This window comes from Oncorhynchus masou, chromosome 28 (assembly GCF_036934945.1).
Source record: "Oncorhynchus masou masou isolate Uvic2021 chromosome 28, UVic_Omas_1.1, whole genome shotgun sequence".
NCBI lineage: Eukaryota > Metazoa > Chordata > Actinopteri > Salmoniformes > Salmonidae > Oncorhynchus > Oncorhynchus masou.
In genome coordinates, this window is record NC_088239.1 from 66,605,203 (window position 1) to 66,627,212 (window position 22,010).

At 45.1% G+C, this 22,010-nt stretch overlaps 3 protein-coding genes across 5 annotated transcripts in view; 2 read left to right on the forward strand and 1 right to left on the reverse strand.

Moving 5' to 3' along the window:
- The first annotated feature begins 290 nt into the window (after positions 1 to 290).
- On the forward strand, positions 291 to 3,975 carry LOC135518108 (caspase-7-like). The gene is made up of 3 exons (XM_064943008.1): positions 291 to 865; positions 2,213 to 2,376; positions 2,483 to 3,975. The coding sequence occupies exons 1-3, from the start codon at positions 628 to 630 to the stop codon at positions 2,930 to 2,932; spliced, it is 852 nt and encodes a 283-aa protein (XP_064799080.1). The 5' UTR covers positions 291 to 627; the 3' UTR covers positions 2,933 to 3,975.
- A 1,344-nt stretch (positions 3,976 to 5,319) lies between these two features.
- Positions 5,320 to 22,010, forward strand: part of LOC135518110 (drebrin-like protein B) — a 44,685-nt gene continuing 27,994 nt past the window's right edge. Inside the window, exon 1 of the mRNA XM_064943013.1 lies at positions 5,320 to 5,449. Coding sequence (XP_064799085.1) covers positions 5,343 to 5,449 — 107 coding nt within the window. The 5' untranslated portion in view covers positions 5,320 to 5,342. The remainder of the gene's footprint in view (positions 5,450 to 22,010) is intronic.
- Positions 6,801 to 22,010, reverse strand: part of LOC135518109 (transcription factor 7-like 1-B) — a 32,088-nt gene continuing 16,878 nt past the window's right edge. For 2 of the 3 annotated variants that reach the window (XM_064943010.1, XM_064943009.1), the window contains exons 4-12: positions 10,414 to 10,497; positions 9,649 to 9,766; positions 9,405 to 9,498; positions 9,176 to 9,262; positions 8,918 to 9,034; positions 8,669 to 8,831; positions 8,415 to 8,522; positions 8,245 to 8,332; positions 6,801 to 8,113 (exon numbers count right to left, since the gene is read on the reverse strand). In XM_064943010.1, coding sequence (XP_064799082.1) covers positions 7,539 to 8,113; positions 8,245 to 8,332; positions 8,415 to 8,522; positions 8,669 to 8,831; positions 8,918 to 9,034; positions 9,176 to 9,262; positions 9,405 to 9,498; positions 9,649 to 9,766; positions 10,414 to 10,497 — 1,434 coding nt within the window. In that variant the 3' untranslated portion in view covers positions 6,801 to 7,538. The remainder of the gene's footprint in view (positions 8,114 to 8,244; positions 8,333 to 8,414; positions 8,523 to 8,668; positions 8,832 to 8,917; positions 9,035 to 9,175; positions 9,263 to 9,404; positions 9,499 to 9,648; positions 9,767 to 10,413; positions 10,498 to 22,010) is intronic. The other variant, XM_064943011.1, reaches the window with a different exon arrangement.

Sequence of the window (22,010 nt, forward strand, 5' to 3'; positions counted from 1 at the left end):
TTATTGATTTGGGGTAGAAGCTGTTAAGGACCCTTTTGGGACCTAGACTTGGCACTCTGGTACCGCTTGCCATGCGGTAGCAGAGAGAACAGCATTACTTGGGTGACTGGAGTCTGACAATTTTTTGGGTCTTCCTCTGACAACGCCTAGTATATAGGTCCTGGATGTCAGGAAGCTTGGACCCAGGGATGTATTGGGCTGTACACACTACCCTCTGTAGCGCCTTAACAGGCAGTGATGAACCCGGTCAGGATGCTCTCAATGGTACAGCTGTAGAACTTAGGATTCAGGTGGATATTTACCTGCTGGTGGTGTATTCAGGTGGATATTTACCTGCTGGTGGTGTATTCAGGTGGATATTTACCTGCTGGTGGTGTATTCAGGTGGCTCTTACCTGTTGAACCTTACCCCAAGAGAGAAGTCACTCCATTCGGTACTCTGATCCACACTCTTTCTATCACATTGGACTTTTGTGCACAATATACTAGTACATTTGTCAGAGACAGTGAATCAGACCTGAACCCCCAGAGAGCAAGCAGAGACGACAGAAGCAAGGGATAGGTTGAGACTCCAAAGGGATTGGTAGAAACCTTGAGAGGAACCAGACTGCAGCGACCAACTGGACCAATGGTCTCTATATGTTTGGAAATGCCGCTGTGGAGACGGACAAAGTCTGGCGATGACGAGTGTAACCGCGCTGTCCTGGTCGCAGTGTCGAACTTTGACCACGGTGTACCACTGTGCAGGAGGCCAGGGGCAGAGAAAGACGCCAAAAGACTCCACCGTACCCTGACCAGACTGGGATACAGAGTGGACATACACACTGACCTCACCTCTCGTGAGATGTACACACTCTTCAAGACAGGTAACACACACAGACACACACATACCTTATACACACACACCCCTGCTCTACATCAGCTCTAAAACAGTAACAAATACTTTATATCCTGGTTTTATCCATTTTATCAAACATATCAGCGTTATTACGTAATGTTAGCAATTAGGGGACGGTCACAGAGTCCTCTGCAGGCCTGAATATAAAACAATTGAAAACCTACAATGAGTGTACAAAACATTAAGGACACCTGCTCTTTCCATGACATAGACTGATCAGGTGAATCCAGGTGAAAGCTATGATCCCTTATTGATGTCCCTAGTTAAATCAACTTCAATCATTGTAGATGAACGGGAGACAGGTTAGGAAGGAATTTTAAGCCCTGAGAAATGGATTGTATATATGTACCATTCAGATGGTGAAATGGCAAGATAAAAGATTTATGTGCTTTTGAACAGGGTATGGTTGTAGGTCCCAGACCCCACCTTGACCAAACTGTGGGAAGAATTGGAGTCTACATGGGCCAGCGTCCCTGGGGAGTCCATTCCCCGACGAATTGATGCTATTCTGAGGGCAGAAGGGGGAGCACACTGCAATATTAGGAAGGTGTTCTTAATGTTTGGTACACTCAGTGTATACACACACACATAAACAGAGTGTACAGAACAAACCATTAAGGACACCTTCCTAACAGATTGTATCTCTTGTCTTGCCCATTCACCCTCTGAATGGCACACACACAAACCATGTCTCAATTGTCTCAAGGCTTAAAAATCCTTCTTTAACCTGTCTTTAACCTGAGGCAGAGGATAGATTCTTCACCATTCATTGTTATTTACAGTTACTTACAGTAGTAATCATAGGAGATTTGAAATACTGTATGTATGGCGTGCAGACAGAATGAAATGATGACACACACAAACACAGACACGCACACTCACGAGACAGAATGTCCTAGTAATAAAGGATGACACAGTCCTATACACACCTGTTTAATAATTACTGTGCAAACACCTGCGGACATATGCACACACCGTGCTGTGACCTGCAGACAGGATGACAGATGGATAAGCTAATCTTTCACTAAAGCAAACTGTTCTGAGGAATCACATACCACCATCATCACATGACCCAACAGGGGAGATAATGTTCGATTAATGTTTCTTCTTCTAACCAGTACAGCCAGAGAGGGATGGGCCGACCCATAGTCTGATTCTTCTAAAGGTTTCTTCCTTTTAGGGACTGTTTCCTTGCCACTGTGCTGCTGTTAACTCTTAGTGGGTCTAGGCCAGGAAAGCACCTTCTGACAAAACATTTATAAATTAATACAATTTCATTAATTGATTGATTGATTGATGCATTGATTGATTGCAGAGAGCGAGCGGCCGGTGAAGGAGTGTTTCCTGGCAGTGCTGTCGTCTCACGGGGAGGAGGGCTGTGTGTTCGGGGCAGACGGAAGGCCGGTTAGACTGTCCCACATCTTCTCCTGCTTCAACAACTCACACATGGAGGGAAAGACCAAACTGTTCTTTATCCAGGTCAGTACCATTATCATCAATCACCACATCCACAACAAAAAATCAGTCAGTGATATGACAATCATCATTAGTAATCATCTCTCTCTCTCTCTCTCTCTCTCCCTAGGCGTGTCGTGGGGGTGAGCTGGATGATGGGGTGACAGTGGAGACGGATTCAGCAGGAAGTGATGTCATTGAGGACACTCTGTCTCAGTACCTGTCCATCCCCATGGATACAGCGGTGATGTACGCCACCACGCCAGGTTACGGGGCCTTCATGCACCCTCTGGGGGCTGTCTTCCTCCAGACACTCTGCATCCTATTGGAGGAGGAAGGGGGCAGAGCCTTGGAGCTGACACGCCTACTGACACGCCTCTCCCACCGTGTAGCCTTTGGCTTCCAGGCCAAAGGTCGTCTGCTGGGAGGGAAGAAGGAAATGCCTTGCTTCGTATCGCGACTGACCAGAGAGGTGTTCCCATTCGCCGAGCCCGAGAAGGAGGGCGGGGCCAATGGGCTTTCTGCAACGACATTGGCCAACACAGAGTACAACAGACCTCGCAAACCATCTATAAGCTAAACCCGAAGTCTTTGTGAGAACTAAAGACACTTGTCGCTCACAGATTGACAGGGTAGACTTGCTCTATCAGCTACATTAGTACGGATGACTTTCAATGTGTTGTTAGCCAGAGGGTTGTGAGTTTGTGCGAAGTTTGGGACAGAATTTCCACTCTGTTACTTGTGTACATGTTCGTGTGCATAATAGAAACAGAACATTGTAAAGATCAGATATGTGGATAAAGGAAAAGATCTGGAGGTGTTGGTGGTTTCACCACAGAGTAGATTATTATGGCGTCTTCCTTTAAAGACAACTGATGCATCTTAAAATATTATAGATAATGAACGGTATACTATGTTATTTGAGTCTATTTCTTTAATTCAAATGGCAACCTAAGGCTAAGCTTCTGCTTCTATGCTTTTCTTTGAAACCATTCAATTACATTTACATTTAAGTCATTTGGCAGACGCTCTTATCCAGAGTGACTTACAAATTGGTGAATTCACCTTATGACATCCATTAAATGTAAGTTGAACACACATGCTCAATGTTGAGTGTGTTAAAAACGACTTTGTGTGTGACAATATATTTTTTTCATTAATTGATTTGATAAATCTAATGTTCAAGGTGTTTTTAGTATTTTAACTGAGACAAGACTGTATTCCTAAGTTGTAGCGCTCTGACTGGTACAGTGAGACGGAGAGTAAGTTGAAGAAGACAGCTTTACGCCAGACCAGTGCACCAGCAGGCTCAGATTTGTGTACCTCTGCTGTAGGAGGAACACCAGTCCAGGTAGACTAAAAGATTAAAGTCACACTACAGTCTCCTTCTCACCTCATTTACTTAAAAGGAACATCTCAATAAGTGGCCCAGGTATCCTCATGACATGGCACACATTGAGTGGCTGCTGCCAACACACTGACACTGACTCAACTCCAGCCACTTTAATAATGGGAATTGATGGGAAATGATGTAAATATATCACTAGCCACTTTAAACAATGCTACCTTATATAATGTTACTTACCCTACATTATTCATCTCATATGCATACGTATATACTGTACTCTATATCATCGACTGCATCCTTATGTTATACATGTATCACTAGCCACTTTAACTATGCCACTTTGTTTACATACTCACCTCATATGTATATACTGTACTCGATACCATCTACTGTATCTTGCCTATGCTGCTCTGTACCATCACTCATTCATATATCCTTATGTACATATGCTTTATCCCCTTACACTGTGTATAAGACAGTAGTTTAGGAATTGTTAGTTAGATTACTTGTTGGTTATTACTGCATTGTCGGAACTAGAAGCACAAGCATTTCGCTACACTCGCATTAACATCTGCTAACCATGTGTATGTGACAAATAAAATTTGATTTGATTTGAAGTGGGGTTCTCTATTTCTCAACTATTGTTCCCGCAAGCATGGGGAAGTCCATCAGACCAACTCCTTGTAAGTTGAACACACATGCTCAATGTTGAGTGTGTTAAAAACGACAAGTGTGTGACAATATATTTTTGAGTGTGTGACAATATATTTTTTTCATTAATTCATTGATTTGATAAATCTAATGTTCAAGGTGTTTTTAGTATTTTAACTGAGACAAGACTGTATTCCTAAGTTGTAGCGCTCAGACTGGTACTGTGAGACGGAGAGTAAGTTGAAGAAGACAGCTTTACGCCAGACCAGTGCACCAGCAGGCTCAGATTTGAGTACCTCTGCTGTAGGAGGAACACCAGTCCAGGTAGACTAAAAGATCAAAGTCACACTACAGTCTCCTTCTCACCTCATTTACTTAAAAGGAACATCTCAATAAGTGGCCCAGGTATCCTCATGACATGGCACAAGTGGGGTTCTCTATTTCTCAACTATTGTTCCCGCAAGCATGGGGAAGTCCATGAGACCAACTCCTTGAATGGCTGACTGAGTTTGAACTTGTGCAACCCTTAAGTGTGTGTATATTACTGTATAGGTGGGATATTGTTTTTCCAACAGGAAAAGTAAAAAGATTGCTGGAATGCGTCCTTACTCTTTGAACCCACATACTGAGCTGTGAGAAGGACTATAGGCCTTTCCCCAGACAGACAAGACAGGGAAAGAAGAACACATAACATGAACGCCTGTCACCTGATACACACTGGCACATAATTACCTACCGCAAACAAAGCACACTGATAAACCACCTCATAAACACCTACCACACACATCACTGATACAAATGTACTTGTCAGCACTATCACCTGCCGCTCTCAAGACTCATTTACAGTAAAACGGACTCTCTGCTGAGGAACTCTGAGGTCATGACCATAAGAGTTACATGTTTAATCATTAACCTGGGAGTTCCTTCAACCAGCTGATTCAATTTAGTAGAGCAACTGAAACTATACACCTACGCATTTACATTTTAGCCAATGAGCCGACGCTCTTATCCAGGACTTACAGGAGCAGTTAGGGTTAAGTGCCTTGCTCAAGGGCACATCAACAGATTTTTTTTTACCTGGTCAGGGATTCGAACAAGGTAAGTTCAGTTACTTGCTCTTAACCCCTAGACTACCTGCTGAGTTCACCCTGGGCTGGTACAGACACACACACACAACGTCTGCGTTCCAAATACCCAAGTTCAGCCTTGCTCCGATTGTAAGACGATTAGATCAGTGACTGTGCACTTTATTGTAGTAATAAAGGTTGAGTTGAGGAAACTTGTTCTTGAACAGATCATATCTACATCTCAAATCCAAATCAAATGTTACTTGTCACATGCGCCAAAAACAAATGGTGTAGACCTTACAAGCCCTTCATTTCTTGAACTGCATTGTTGGTTAAGACAATATTTACTAAATAAACTAAAGTAAAAAAACTTTTACAAAATAAATAGCAAAATAACAATAACGAGGCTATATACAGGGGGTACCGAGTCAATGTGGGGGGGTACAGGTTAGTCGAAGTCATTTGTACATTTAGGTAGCGGTAAAGTGACTATGCATATAAAATAAACAGTGAGTAGCAGCAGTGTAAAAACAAAGGGGGCGGAGGTATCAATGTAAATAGTCTGAGTGTCCATTTGATTAATTGTTCAGCAGTCTTATTGATTTGGGGTAGAAGCTGTTAAGGACCCTTTTGGGACCTAGACTTGGCACTCCGGTACCGCTTGCCATGCGGTAGCAGAGAGAACAGCATTACTTGGGTGACTGGAGTCTGACAATTTTTTGGGTCTTCCTCTGACAACGCCTAGTATATAGGTCCTGGATGTCAGGAAGCTTGTACCCAGGGATGTATTGGGCTGTACACACTACCCTCTGTAGCGCCTTAACAGGCAGTGATGAACCCGGTCAGGATGCTCTCAATGGTACAGCTGTAGAACTTAGGATCTGGGGACTCATGCCAAATCTTTTCAGTCTCCTGAGGCCCTCTTCACGACTGTCTTGATGTATTTGGATCATGATAGTTTGTTGGTGATGTGGACACCAAGGAACTTGAAACTCTCAAGCCGCTCCACTACAGCCCCGTCGATGTGAATGGGGGTGTGTTTGGCCATCCTTTTCCTATAGTCCACGATCATCTCCTTTGTCTTGCTCACATTGAGAGATTGTTATCCTGGCCTCTGACCTCCCTATAGGCTGTCTCATCGTTGTCGGTGATCAGGCCTACCACCGTTATCGGCAGCAAACTTGGTGTTGGAGTCGTGCTTGGCCACTCAGTCATGGGTGAACAGGAGGGGACTAAGCACGCACATTTTATTTGTGCTGGTCAAACATTGAGGTTCATAGGAAACACCTACCTTCAATGATGAGATCCATTGAAGATGCAGTGTGTTTATTAGAAAGACTGCTACCAAAGGCAAAGACAACACAGGAACAGACACGTTTCAGAAATAAGTAGATGTTTATTATCAAGACTCAAGTCAAGGGGGGTTATAAAAGAATAGGGGAGGGAGGGAAAACAGATCTACACACATTACTACCACAAAGACAAACATACTTTGATCTATTTTTCTTAAAAAATTTACCTTTCCTTTTTTGTATTTTATACAAGTAGCAAATTGGACAAATTAATACAAAAAAAGGTAAGATGTTGCAATACCATTTCACAAAAAAATGTAGTTACATGAAGACAAGTTAAGAGGTGTGGTCAAATATTGACCAATAATTGTTTCCTTTCCATACTAATATAAAACCTGGTCTAATATCTATAAAATGTTTAAAAAAAAGTTTATTTACAGACAAAAAAAAAGCAATTAAAAAAGTAGGAAGAAATTGACCCTAATCCTAAAGCAACAAACAGGGGGTGTTGCAGGCTTCCCCCCAATCACTAACATGATTCTGCTAATCAATTAATAATGATCTTAATTTAAACCTCTATTCAAACACTATTTCAATTGTGTGTGTTGCTAGGCTGGAGCATCATGTAGCCCTCAAGGAGTTGTTCACCCCTGCCCACATAGTAGAGTGGACTCTCCTACACACTGATAGGGGGTCATATATTTTTTCATCCCACCCATGATTAGACAGGGTTTAGAGGTATCTGTGGTTAGGGGTAGTGTAATGCTTAAGATTACAGCTGGCCTTAGAGGAATCTGAACATAGATCTGTGGTTAGCGTCTTTGGGTTTTAACTATTATTTCTAGTGACGAGGGAGAGTGGCTGGGACTGGAGCATGGCATGATGGGAGCTCATTGTTGATTGGTGGATAGAGGTGGGAGGAGCTAAGCCAGAGGCAAAGGGGATTGGTCGAGACAGAAGTGGTGGAGTATGTTTGCTGGATGAGCTCATGTGGAGAGAAAATGGGGGATGAGAGTAGGGGGATGAAGAGGTATTGGGGGTAGGGGGCAGGGGGAGGTGTGTGTGAGTTAATACATGTGAATGTGTGTGAGACTGGATGTGGGTGTAAGCCTGACCGTGCGTGTCCCTGTGTGACTGCAGACGAGGGGGTTTGGTGGTGAGGGAGAGGGGCTGGACCTGCTCAGGATGTGTGTGCTCGGAGTGTGAGTGTGTGTGTTCGGTGTGTGTGGGTGCGGGAGCAGCAGGGGAGGCCAGAGCAGTGGTGGGCGTGGCTGGAGAGTCCAGAGAGGAGGCGGGACTAGCCTGGGACAGGTGTGTGTGTGTCAGGTGTGTGTGAGACACACTGGGTCTCTCCTGAGTTCCATACGACACACACGACTTCTTGAGCTGCGCGGAGAAGTGCTCTAGAGACAAAATAAAAACACACTGATCAGTCTTGCTGTTACTTCCCAGTTATGTCATTAAGTAGAACAGAGTAAGTCACTTTTCACATCTTCATATTGCTCTGATCTTGAATGTATTAGGTGGTTCTTACCCTCTGGAGCAGCTGACTGGGGGTGTGTCATCTGTCCCTCTGGAGCAGCCTCTGGCCTGCCATCTCTCTTCCTTTTCTTCCTCTTCCCCTGCACACACACAATCACATCACGTCCTCCACCACCACCACTCAGCAACCAATCAAATCACTACTAAATAATTACTACTTACGTAGTTGTCTCTAGCTGACCATCCAGGGTAGAGTTGGGAGTGTAGCTGTCGCTCCTTGCGGGCCATATCATAGTACTTCGACTGCTCCTCACGAGACAGAGTGTGCCACTGTAGACAGACGCACAGACACACAGGGTTAACACACACACTCCCTTCTGGAGCATAGGTCATTGACCACAACGTTCAGCATGAACGCACACATCGTACAAACAATGACCGTGTGTGAGCATGCATACACACACACTGCCACTCACCCTGCGTCCCAGAATCTGGTTGATGGCAGCGCTCTCCCTCAGCGTGCACTCAGCAACCACCTTGGGTCTCTGCTCCTTCATGTACAGCATAAAGGCATTCAGAGGCTTCTTCACGTGAGGCTTCTTCTCCTCCTCTCTGTCCCCCATAGACACAGCACACCTCCTACACACACCACAGCACAGAGTTACGGAGTCAGCAACGGGGGTGTGAGAAAGGTGTGTGGTTTAAAGAGCTATGTGTGTGCTTACCCGTGCTGGTTGCTGTCTCTCGGTTCCTGTTTGATCGCTGTGGAAACGATGGCAGGGTGGGGGACTGACGTCTGGGGAGGCGGGACCATGTGGGGTGAGAAACGACTGGACACAAAGCTGTCAAACACACACCATACCACAAACATAAATAACAATTAAATGACATGTTTGCAATCTTTACAGAAGTCCAGTCATCACAGTATGTAGTCTCCAGAGGAGTGATACGTGGATGTGTGTGAGTGATTAGGTGAGCTGTACCTGGACATGGAAGAGTTTAGGGCGAGAGCTGCAGGGTAGGATGGTCTAAACCCCCCCACTGGAATACTGTACATGGACTGGCCCTGCCTGGAGACAGAAAACGAGGGAGGGGAAACAGTGTCAATTTTGTAATAACATATGTTGTGCTAAAAATTGTTTGCAAAATAAACTAAACCAAACCATTATTGTATTCATCATGAGAGTTTGAATGGGCGTGTGTGTGACTCACAGCCAGCTCAGCGGGTGTGTCATGTGTTCCATGCCTCCAGGAGAGAGAGGGTAGTAAGGAGAGAGCTCTGCTGGGTGGGGGGTGGGGGGAAGACCTGGAGAGCAACATATATATCTGTTATATGGCGACAAGTGTCATCTGACAGATATCAAACGTAAAATGTGAATCACCTAGGTTTTAACATTAATACTGAGTATTCCAGACAAAAGCAGAAAGAGGGATGAGAGGAGAGGAACTTTCATACCCGTGTCAGCTGAGAGGTGAGGAGGGGGTGTCCGTGGAGGGAAGGGGTCTGGACTGTAGGACAGGAGTGGGGAAAAGGGGGACAGGTGACTATGCTGCACCACTGGTACCTTATTGGACTAGAGAGAAAAAGAGAGGAGAGAGGGAGATAGAGAGGGAACAGGCAGTGATTAGATTTGGAACAGCTATACAATGCTTTCAAATCGACATGAGCCCTGGCCCTAAGGCCTGCGGTTGTTTCTGGGCTGACTGGCTGTATCAGTGACTGGGGGTGAGTCCTCCACCAGGTCTTCAGGGATATCCTCAGATACCGAACACACACTCCGTTACATACACACTCACGGTCCTGGTCTCTGTATCAGAACACACACAGCCATCGCTACACACACCACCCGGAGGTGCTAAAGTCCTCTGTCTCTGGACGGATTAACACCATTCAGCTTTAACATTCCAGCGTCTGTCTGTCTGCAGCTGGTTTGAGGGAGGTCAGGAGGGTGTGTGTGTGAGCCTGGAGAGGGTGAGGGAGGACACGATTCAGGTCACCCGAGTGCCATGTGTGGTTACTCCGGGAGACATGCTAAATGGCTGATAGTAGCAGAGCAGGGTAACTAACCAGGGTAAGTTATGTAATAAAAACAAGGTACTTCAATAAAGTACGTAAAAGCTAGAAGCTTACTTGCTACGTACAGTTGTCCTTTTACATGTTATGTGTCAGAGCAAGTGATGTCACTGCACAGTCACTAGACTGTAGTGCACACACACTCACCATGTGAGCAGGGGAGGGAGAGCGAGGGTCTTTTAAAGCAGAAGTTCCAGGAACATCCAGCATGGGCCACTTCATCTGTAGATACTAGAGAGAGCGAGCGTGATTTAAAACATACCACTTTGATTCATTGTTTGCATGCACTACATATTAAAAAAGATTTAATGGACAAATATGACATATCGTGAAACGGGTATGAAGAGGAGTGTCTTTGGAGGGACGTACGAGGGAGGGTGTGTGTGTTGCAGAATGTGAGAGAGTGTACTCCGATGACTCTCCACATGGGTCTGGGTCAGATTATGTATGCAGACACAGACACACACACACACAGACACACACAGACACACCCCTCCCCCCTCTATCTGGTGAGTGTATCAGTCAGGCCCCAGCTGCACGTCTCTCTACATTAAGGTTTATATGTGTGAACGCTTGCTTTTAGAAAAGCAGTGCACACACAACTAGCGCTCAAGTTAGCAGGGTGGAAGGGGTAGTGGGCATGGACAATGGTGTGGTTTTAGAAGCCCTCTTGGCCGCAGACTAAATTAAATGTTTTTTTTTTATTTCACCTTTATTTTAAAGCCAATTTCCTGCAATTATACACATTTTACCATGAGGAAGATTGAAATACTCTCAGTTTTGAAGCTTGTTTCCTGCAATTTTATACATTTGTCATGGGGGCTAAGAGACAAATTGCAGTTTCAAAGCTAATCTCCTGCAATTCTGCAATGGTCATGGCTTATGCCTTGCTCTTATGCGATCTGAGTTACTGAAACAAACCACGCTGATCCTCAACACTTGAGCTCCCCAGGGGTGCGTGCTCAGACCCCTCCTGTACTCCCTGTTCACTCACATCAACACCATTATCCCAGAAACTCTAAATACACTCCAAATTTGCATACCGTCCAAACAGATCCACAGATGATACAATCTCCACTGCACTCCACACTGCCCTTTCCCACCTGGACAAAAGGAACACCTATGTGGGAAAGCTATTCATTGACGACAGCTCAGCGTTCAACACCATAGTACCCTCAAAGCTCATCACTAAGTTAAGGAACCTGGGACTAAACACCTCCCTCTGCAACTGGATCCTGGACTTCCTGACGGGCCTCCCCCAGGTGGTGAGGGTAGGTAGCAACACATCTGCCACGCTGATCCTCAACACTTGAGCTCCCCAGGGGTGCGTGCTCAGACCCCTCCTGTACTCCCTGTTCACCCACGACTGCATGGCCAGGCACGACTCCAACACATCATTAAGATTGCAGACGACACAACAGTGGTAGGCCTGATCACCGACAACGATGAGAGCCTATAGGGAGGAGGTCAGAGAACTGGCCGGGTGGTGTCAGAATAACAACCTATCCCTCAACGTAACCAAGACCAAGGAGATGATTGTGGACTACAGGAAAAGGAGCACCGAGCACGTCCCCATTCTCATCAACGGGGCTGTAGTGGAGCAGGTTGAGAGCTTCAAATTCCTTGGTGTCCACATCAACAACAAACTAGAATGGTCCAAACACACCAAGACAGTCGTGAAGAGAGCACAACAAAGCCTATTCCCACTCAGGAAACTAAAAATATTTGGCATGGGTCCTGAGATCCTCAAAAGGTTCTACAGCTGCAACATCGAGAGCATCCTGACCGGTTGCATCACTGCCTGGTACGGCAAATGCTCAGCCTCCGAACGCAAGGCACTTCAGAGGGTAGTGCGTATGGCTCAGTACGCACTACATCACTGGGGCAAAGCTTCCTGCCATCCAGGACCTCTACACCGGGCGGTGTCAGAGGAAGGCCCTAAAAATTGTCCAAGACCCCAGCCACCCCAGTCATAGACTGTTCTCTCTACTACCGCATGGCAAGCAGTGCCAAGTCTGGGACAAAAAGGCTTCTCAACAGTTTTTACCCCCAAGCCATAAGACTCCTGAACAGGTAACCAAATGGTTACCCGGACTATTTGTATTGTGCGCCCCCCCCCAACCACTCTATTATGCTGCTGCTACTCTCTATTAATCTTATATGCATAGTCACTTTAACTATACATTCACGTACATACTACCTCAATTGGCCCGACCAACCAGTGCTCCCACACATTGGCTAACCGGGCTATCTGCATTGTGTTCCACCACCCGCCAACGCCTATTTTTACGCTACTGCTACTCTCTGTTCATCATATATGCATAGTCACTCTAACCATACCTACATGTACATACTACCTCAATAAGCCTGACTAACCGGTGTCTATATGTAGCCTTGCTCCTCTTATTTTCAAATGTCTTTTTACTGTTGTTTTATTTCTTTACTTACTTACCTACACCCACACACACACACACACACACACACACACTTTTCCCCCCTCCACACTATTGGTTAGTGCCCGTAAGTAAGCATTTCACTTTAAGGTCTACACCTGTTGTATTCGGCGCACGTGACAAATAAACTTGGATTTGATGCCGTGACATTTTGGTAATTTCAGATTCTCCCTGGATGTAGTTTTTATTTTGGTGATTGTTAGCTCTCAAATATAATCTAATTTAAAAAAATGTATTGCTCTCAATCTTTTCTACATACTTTATATCTGGTTTTAGCCGTTTACGCTTACACTGAAAATGTTTTACCTTCCCGAAACCCCGGCCACGATTTAGCAGCGGCAGTGCACCACTGCCAAATGCATATAAGGGAGAACACATTGACGTAAACTACAACAGCTCAGGGGTCAGTCTCCACTCAAAGGAAGTGAGACAGGAAGGAAGAAGGGATAAGCGAGGGGGCTAAAAATGGACATGGCAATTTGCAGGAGTAGAGAAGTCTAGTATCTGTGTAGGGACAAGAATCTTGAGGTGCAAAGTGACCTAGAGGTCGAGAGAGGAGTCGTAAGATGTGCCATAGAGGGGGAGAGAGAATGTGTGTGACAGGTATAATGCAGGGGTTCTCAAAGTGGACAGAGTCTGCGGAGGTACTGCAGGGAGTATATTCTTTAAAAAATTAATATTACTAACAGCTCAAACAAATTTTGGCCAAGGGCTCCGTGGAATACGTTTAGAGAGTGTAATACAATATTATTAATCTACAGTTTGTGTAACCCTTGGTCACCTGGGCCTGGGATGCTCACTGGGATATTGGTATCCAACAATTACAGGCATAAATGTCCTGTAATTTAAACTTTAAAACTGCAAAGGTCTCTCTCTGCCCCATGATAAAATGTGTAGAATTGCAGAACATTTGCTTAACGTTCTCACCATTTCCAAGAGATGGGCCTATGAAAGGTTCCTTCCCAGGGACCGAAACTTTGTTTGTCCAGCCATGCACTTCCAAAGTCATAGTAGAACTCCTTGTGTTGTGATTATGAGGGGTTACTGATGAATTCGCAATCACAAAATGGGTCCCAGTTTTGTTCACAGCAGACCAACATGCTACATTGAGTCGCTGACTACAGTTGATGAAAAAACTAACGTAGCACACACATCATGAATAAGGGTCCCATTGTGTAGCAGGCCAAATAAAACTAAAATAATGAGGACCACAAGAACATAGGTGTTTGCCTGTGCAGGGAGTGTGTGTACACTGCACAAGGAGAAAAAGTGTGTGAGAGGCTGAGCAGCTCTTCCTCCATACTCTCTATTGTTACCTCTCTCTCACACACACACACACCCACCCACCCCAAGGCCCCAGGAAGTTCTAGCTGTGAGCTCTAACTGAAACCAGCTGTTTGAAATACCATACTGATGAAGCCTACACACATATACACTCTCCCTTTCTCTCTCTCTTTATCCCTGAACAATACAGAGTGAGCTGCTCTATCATGAAGTCACTGCACAGCTGGAGGCTAAACATACTGCTTCTTATAAAACACCAAGACACAAACCACACAAACACCAACACCCCCCAGCCTCCTTAATTTAGCATAATAGGTTCCATAACCAGTTTTGCAAACACTATTCACCATAAATAAAAAGCTGTAAACAGTAGTAGGTAGCATAATTTAGCTTTCTTTGTATGTTGCAAAAACATTTGATTGCAGAATACAACAGAATCATTTTTGAAGTTCAGCGAGAGAAACAGGAATTTAAGTCCACGTCAATTTCTCGCTGCAAACTAGGTAGGTAAAAATATATATATATACACACTACCGTTCAAAAGTTTGGGGTCACTTAGAAATGTCCTTGGTTTTGAAAGAAAAGCACATTTTTGTTCATTAAAATAACATCAAATTGATCAGAAATACAGTGTAGATATTGTTAATGTTGTAAATTACCATTGTAGCTGGAAACAGCTGTTTATGGAATATCTACAGAGGCCCATTATCAGCAACCATCACTTCAGTGTTCCAATGACACATTGTGTTAACTAATCCAAGTTAATCATTTTAAACGGCTAATTGATCATTAGAAAACCCCTTTGCAATTATGTTAGCACAGCTGAAAACTTTTGTGCTGATTAAAGAAGCAATAAAACTGGCCTTCTTTAGACTCGTTCGAGTATCTGGAGCATCAGCATTTGTGGGTTCGATTACAGGCTCAAAATGGCCAGAAACAAAATAACTTTCCTCTGAAACTCGTCAGTCTATTCTTGTTCTGAGAAATTAAGGCTATTCCAGGCGAGAAATTGCCAAGAAACTGAAGATCTCGTATAACGCTGTGTACTACTCCCGTCACAGAACAGCGCAAACTGGTTCTAACTAGAATAGGAGGAGCGGGAGACCCCGGTTCACAACTGAGCAAGAGGTACAAGTACATTAGTGTCTAGTTTGAGAAACAGACGCCTCACAAGTACTCAACTGGCAGCTTCATTAAATAGTACCCGCAAATCACCAGTCTCAACGTCAACAGTGAAGAGGCGACTCTGGGATGCTGGCCTTCTAGGCAGAGTTTCTCTGTCCAAAGTCTGTTCTTTTTTGCCCATCTTAATATTTTATTGGCCAGTCTGAGATGTCTTTTTCTTTGCAAATCTGCCGAGAAGGAGAGGCTGGTACTCTATTGCTGCAGCTTCCATCTGTGAGTTCAGATGGGAGCGAGCAGACGGAGGGAGAGCGAGACAAGTCGGCTTCAGCCAAAACTACCTAACTTGTAGCAGCCACAATGTTATTGATCATCCCATACAACAGTGCCTGTCTTGACAGTAAGAAGCTAGCTCGCTAGAGAAGCTAGCTTGCATAAAGAAGCTAGCTCAGTAATTAGCCAAGCTAGCCAGTTATGGCTAGCTAGGCTATGAGGCTGCACTTTCTCCCCAACCCCATTCAGATAAAACAGCAGCCTGCTTTTTGGTTGCTCGTTGTAGCCTACTCCTTCCCATTTTGCTAACTTTAAATTCCGTAATTTTATTCCATCTTGCATTGCATTAGTCAACTCCCACTCCACTTCCTACACATTAAGCCTCTGTCGCTTTGATTGGCCAAGATAAACAACAAGGCAACATTACACACGTGAAGGCTACCGATCTTTTTATGGTGCACCGTCATAAAAACCAAATTCTAAAGTTTGTTTTATTATATTACATCATTTGAAATGTCACGGTATATACTTGAACACAAAAATGACATGGATAATTTAATTTAGAAAAAAACTTTGGTGTTACAATAGGCATATCTTTCATTTTTTTGTACAAATGAATACTCAATACACAATATTCAAATAACCATGCACATCCCTACTGCAGACTTAGAGAAACTGACCTCATTGTCCCATTTGAGTACACAAATACGATATAATGTACAAGTGTGTGTGTGTGTAAAGGTTGCAGTGTGTGTTACGTTAAGTTTGAGGCCCTATTGCCTGTTTTGACTCCATATTGTCTCACTGGTCTTAAAATAACAGGAGAGAAGACTATCACCACCAACCTGTACACATACAAGAGAGGTATGTTAGAACAGTCACTAATCTCTCCATCCATTCCTTTCTGAAATGCACTAACGCCCAGGGATGACTGAACACCGATTGTGTAAGTTGAAAGATTGCTGAGAGAGCAACCTGAGCCACACTTCTGCCTCCATCTCCAACACTGGAATTAAATCAAACTTTATGTGACACGTGCCGAATACAACAAGTGTGGACTTACCGTGAAATGCTTACTTACAAGCCCTTAACCAACAGTGCAGTTCAAGAAGAAGAAAATATTAACCAAGTAAGCCAAAATAAAAAAGTAATAATAAAAAGTAACAATAACGAGGCTATATAAAGACAGGGCACCGGTACCGAGTCAGTGTGCAGGGGTACAGGCTAGTTGAGGTAACCTGTACATGTAGGTGGGGGCGAAGTGACTCGGTAACAAACAAACAGTGAGTAGCAGCAGTGTACAGCAGGGGGGGGGGGGGGGGTAAATGTAAATAGTCCGGTGGCACTTTTTATGAATTGCTCAACAGTCTTATGGCTTGGGGATAGAAGTCTACAACTTGGGTGACTGGAGTCTTTGACAACGCCTATTAAGGTCCTGGATGGCAGGAAGCTTGGCCCCAGTGATGTACTGGGCCATTCGCACCACCTTCTGTAGCGCCTTGCAGTCAGATGCCGAGCAGTTGCCATACCAGGCAGTGATGCAACCGGTCAGGATGCTCTCGATGGTGCAGCTGTAGAACCTTTTGAGGATCAAGGGGCCCATGCCAAATCTTTTCAGTCTGCTGAGGGAGAAAAGGTTTTGTCGTGCCCTTTACACGACTGTCTTGGTATGTTTGGATCATGATAGTTCGTTGGTGATGTAGATACCAAGGAACTTGAAGTTGAAACTTTCGACCCGCTCCACTACAGCCCGCCTGTTCGGCCCGTCTTTTCCTGTAGTAGACGATCAGCTCCTTTGTCCTGCTCACATTTAGGGAGAGGTCATTATCCTGGCAGTGTGGAGTGATCGTTGTCGGTGATCAGGCCTACCACTGTTGTGTCGTCAGTAAACTTAATGATGGTGTTGGAGTCGTGTTTGGCAACCAGTCGTGGGTGAACAGTGAATACAGGAGGGGACTAAGTACACACCCCTGAGGAGCCCCAGTGTTAAGGATCAGCATGGCAGATGTGGTGTTGCCTACTCTTATCTCCTGGGGGGTGGCCTGTCAGGAAGTCCAGGATCCAGTTGCAGAGGGAGGTGTTTAGTCCCAGAGTCCTTAGCTTAGTGATGAGCTTCGTGGGCACTATGGTGTTGAACGCTGAGCTGTAGTTGATGAACAGCATTCTCACATAGGTGTTCCTTTTGTCCAAGTGAGAAAGGGCGGTGTGGAGCGCGATTGAGATTGCATCATCTATGGATCTGTTGGGGCGGTATGCGAATTGGAGTGGGTTTAGGGTGTCGGGGAGGATGCTGTTGATGTGAGCCATTACCAGCCTTTTAAAGCATGTCATGGCTACCGACGGGAGTGCCACAGGGCGGTAATCATTAAGGCAGGTTACCTTCGCTTCCTTGGGCACAGGGACTATGGTGGTCTGCTTGAAACATTTAGGTATTCCAGACTTGGTCAGGGAGAGGTTGAAAATGTCAGTGCAGACGCTTGACAGTTGGTCTGCGCATGCTCTGAGTACACGTCCTGGTAATCCGTCTGGCCAAGCTGCTTTGAGAATGTTGACCCGTTTAAAAGGTTTGTTCACATCGTCTACCGAGATCGTTATCACACAGTCGTCCAGAACAGCTGGTGCTCTCGTGCATACGTCAGTGTTGCTTGCCTCGAAGTGAGCATAAAAGGCATTGAGCTCGTCTGGTAGGCTCGCGTTATTGGGCAGCTCGCGTCTGGGTTTTCAAGCACTGCCACATTCGACGAGCCCTGCCTCATCCAACGAGCGTCAGAGCCGGTGTAGTAGGATTCAATCTTAATACTGTATTGATGCTTTGCTTGTTTGTCTTCAGGGCATAGCGGGATTTCTTATAAACTGCCGCTCTGTGAAAGCGGCAGCTCTAGCCTTTAGCTCGATGCAGATGTTGCCTGGATTCCTTGGCTTCTGGTTGGGATATGTACGTACAGTCACTGTGGGGATGACTGCATCGATGCACTTACCGATGAAGCCGATGACTGAGGTTGTGTATTCCTCAATGCCATTGGATGAATCTCGGAATATATTCCAGTCTGTGCTGTGCTAGCAAAACAGTCCTGTAGTGAAGCATCCACATCATCTGACCACTTCAGTATTGAGCAAGTCACTGGTACTTCCGGCATTAGGTTTTGCTTGTAAGCAGGAGGATAGAATTGTGGTCAGATTTGCCAAATGGAGGACAGGGGAGAGCTTTGTATGCATCTCTGTGTGTGGAGTAAAGGTGGTCCAGGAATTTTTCCCCCCATGTTTACACGTGACATGCTGGTAAAATTTGGTAAAACGGATTTAATTTTGCCTGCATTCAAGCCCCCGGCCACAAGGAGCGCCGCTTCTGGGTGAGCATTTTCTTGTTTGCTTATGGCCTTATGCAGTTGGTTGAGAGCGGTCTTAGTGCCAGCGTCGCTTTGTGGTGGTAAATAGACGGCTACGAATAATACAGACGAGAACTCTCTTGGTAGATAGTGTGGTTGACAGCTTATCATAAGGTACTCTACCTCAGGCGAGCAATACCTCGAGACTTCTTTAATATTAGACATTGCACACCAGCTGTTATTGACAAATAGACACACACACCATCCCTCGTCTTACCAGAGGTAGCGTCTCTGTTCTGCCGGTGCATGGAAAATCCCACTAGCTCTTTATTGTCCATTTCTTCATTCAGCCACGTCTCTGTGAAACACAAGATGTTACAATTTTTAATGTCCCGTTCGTAGGATAATCTTAAATCGTAGGTCATCAATTTTATTTTCCAATAATTGTACGTTAGCAAGAAGAACGGATGGCAGTGGGAGTTCACTCGCTCGCCTCCGGATTCTCAGAAGGATCCCCGATCTGCATTTTTCCGGCATCTTTTCTTCATGCAGAAGGTGTGGATCTGTGCAGGTTCCAGTGGAAGCAGGATATACTACTTCTCATCAGACTCGTTAAAGGAAAAAGTTTCTTCCAGTCCGCGGTGAGTAATTGCTGTTCTGATGTCCAGAAGTTATTTTCGTTCATAAGAGACGGCAGCAGCAACATTATCTACACAATAAGTTACACAAACTGAAAAAAATAACAAAATTGCAGAATTTTGGTTGGGAGAATGTAAAACGTCAGCCATGTTCTTCGGCGCCATCTTAATATCTCCTGCCTAACTCGAAAGGCTTCTGCAAGCTTCCCATCCAAAACAGTTTATGCATATATTATGATGACATTTTGTGACGTTTTGGCATCAGGCAAGAATTTTTCCCTCGAGGCAAGCCAAAGTCAACGCCACTTCGTTGGTGATTGGTCAACAGTAGGGACTCCTCGATGAAGTGTTTGTTGTTCAACGAGACATGACTCGTTTTCATGCACATTTCTTCACTTCACGGCACCAAACACCCAAGTTAAATCTAACATTGAGTGACTAAGATCACCTCAGCAAAAACGTCACAATTAATGACAGATTCCGAGTTCTTAGATTAAGTCTAATTATTTTGAGGGAGTGTATACTGGCCACGGTGTCTCAAGACGGACAAACAGTAATACTGACGCCTTTTTATTGTTTTCCAAGCAAAGTTCTTTTCAAATGAAGGTCGAAGGTACACTATATACACACACAAAATTATGTGGACACCCTTTCAATTTAGCGGATTTGGCTATTTCAGCAACACCAGTTGCTGACAGGTGTTTAAAATCGAGCACACTGTCGTGCAAACTCCATAGACAAACATTGGCAGTAGAACAGCCTGAATATAAGATCAGCGTCAACTCAACATCAGTACGACCAAGAATATGACTTTCGCGAAGCGGATCCTGTGTTCTGCCTTTCAACCAGGACAACGGAATGGATCCCAGCCGGCGACCCAAAAAAACGTCTTCGTAAAAGAGGGAAACGAGGCGGTCTTCTGGTCAGACTACATAGACGGGCACATCGTGCCCCACTTCCTAGCATTCTTCTCGCCAATGTCCAGTCTCTTGACAACAAGGTTGATGAAATCCGAGCAAGGGTAGCATTCTAGAGGGACATCAGAGACTGTAACGTTCTTTGCTTCACGGAAACATGGCTCACTGGAGAGACACTCACGGAATGGATCCCAGCCGGCGACCCAAAAAAACGTCTTCGTAAAAGAGGGAAACGAGGCAGTCTTCTGGTCAGACTACGTAGACGGGCACATCGTGCCCCACTTCCTAGCATTCTTCTCGCCAATGTCCAGTCTCTTGACAACAAGGTTGATGAAATCCGAGCAAGGGTAGCATTCTAGAGGGACATCAGAGACTGTAACGTTCTTTGCTTCACGGAAACATGGCTCACTGGAGAGACACTCTCGGTGGCGGTGCAGCCAGCGGGTTTCTCCACGCATCGCTCCGACAGAAACAAACACCTTTCTGGTAAGAAGAGGGGCGGGGGCGTATGCCTTATGGCTAACGAGACGTGGTGTGATCACAGAAACATACAGGAACTCAAATCCTTCTGTTAACCTGATTTAGAATTCTTTACAATCAAATGTAGACCGCATTATCTACCAAGAGAATTCTCTTCGATTATAATCACAGCCGTATACTTTCCCCCCCAAGCAGACACATCGATGGCTCTGAACTAACTATATTTGACTCTTTGCAAACTGGAATCCATACATCCTGAGGCTGCATTCATTGTAGCTGGGGATTTTAACAAGGCTAATCTGAAAACAAGACTCCCTAAAATGTATCAGCATATCGATTGCGCCACCAGGGCTGGCAAAACCTTGGATCACTGTTATTCTAACTTCCGCGACGCATATAAGGCCCTGCCCCGCCCCCCTTTCGGAAAAGCTGACCACGACTCCATTTTGCTGATCCCTGCCTACAGACAGAAATTGAAACAAGAAGCTCCCACGCTGAGGTCTGTCCAACGCTGGTCCGACCTAGCTGATTCCACACTCCAAGACTGCGACATGCTTCGTATTGCGTCAGGCAACAACATTGACGAATACGCTGATTCGGTGTGCGAGTTCATTAGAACGTGCGTTGAAGATGTCGTCCCCATAGCAACGATTAAAACATTCCCTAACCAGAAACCGTGGATTGATGGCAGTATTTGCGTGAAACTGAAAGCGCGAACCACTGCTTTTAATCAGGGCAAGGTGACTGGTAATATGACCGAATACAAACAGTGCAGCTATTCCCTCTGTAAGGCTATCAAACAATATCAAACAAACAGTATAGAGACAAAGTAGAATCTCAATTCAACGGCTCAGACACAAGAGGTATGTGGCAGGGTCTACAGTCAATCACGGACTATAAGAAGAAATCCAGCTCAGTCACGGACCAGGATGTCTTGCTCCCAGGCAGACTAAATAACTTTTTTGCCCGCTTTGAGGACAATACAGTGCCACTGCCACGGCCTGCAACTGAAACATGCGGTCTCTCCTTCACTGCAGGCGAGGTGAGTAAAACATTTAAACGCGTTGACCCTCGCAAGGCTGCAGGCCCAGACGGCATCCCCAGCCGCGCCCTCAGAGCATGCGCAGACCAGCTGGCTGGTGTGTTTACGGACATATTCAATCAATCCCTATACAAGTCTGCTGTTCCCACATGCTTCAAGAGGGCCACCATTGTTCCTGTTCCCAAGAAAGCTAAGGTAACTGAGCTAAA

Coding starts and splice junctions, on each gene's coding strand:
- LOC135518108 (XM_064943008.1), top strand. CDS start 628: ATGGTCTCTATATGTTTGGAAATGCCGCTGTGGAGACGGACAAAGTCT. Junction 866..2,212: donor GTACACACTCTTCAAGACAG/GTAACACACACA, acceptor GATTGATTGCAG/AGAGCGAGCGGCCGGTGAAG. Junction 2,377..2,482: donor CCAAACTGTTCTTTATCCAG/GTCAGTACCATT, acceptor CTCTCTCCCTAG/GCGTGTCGTGGGGGTGAGCT.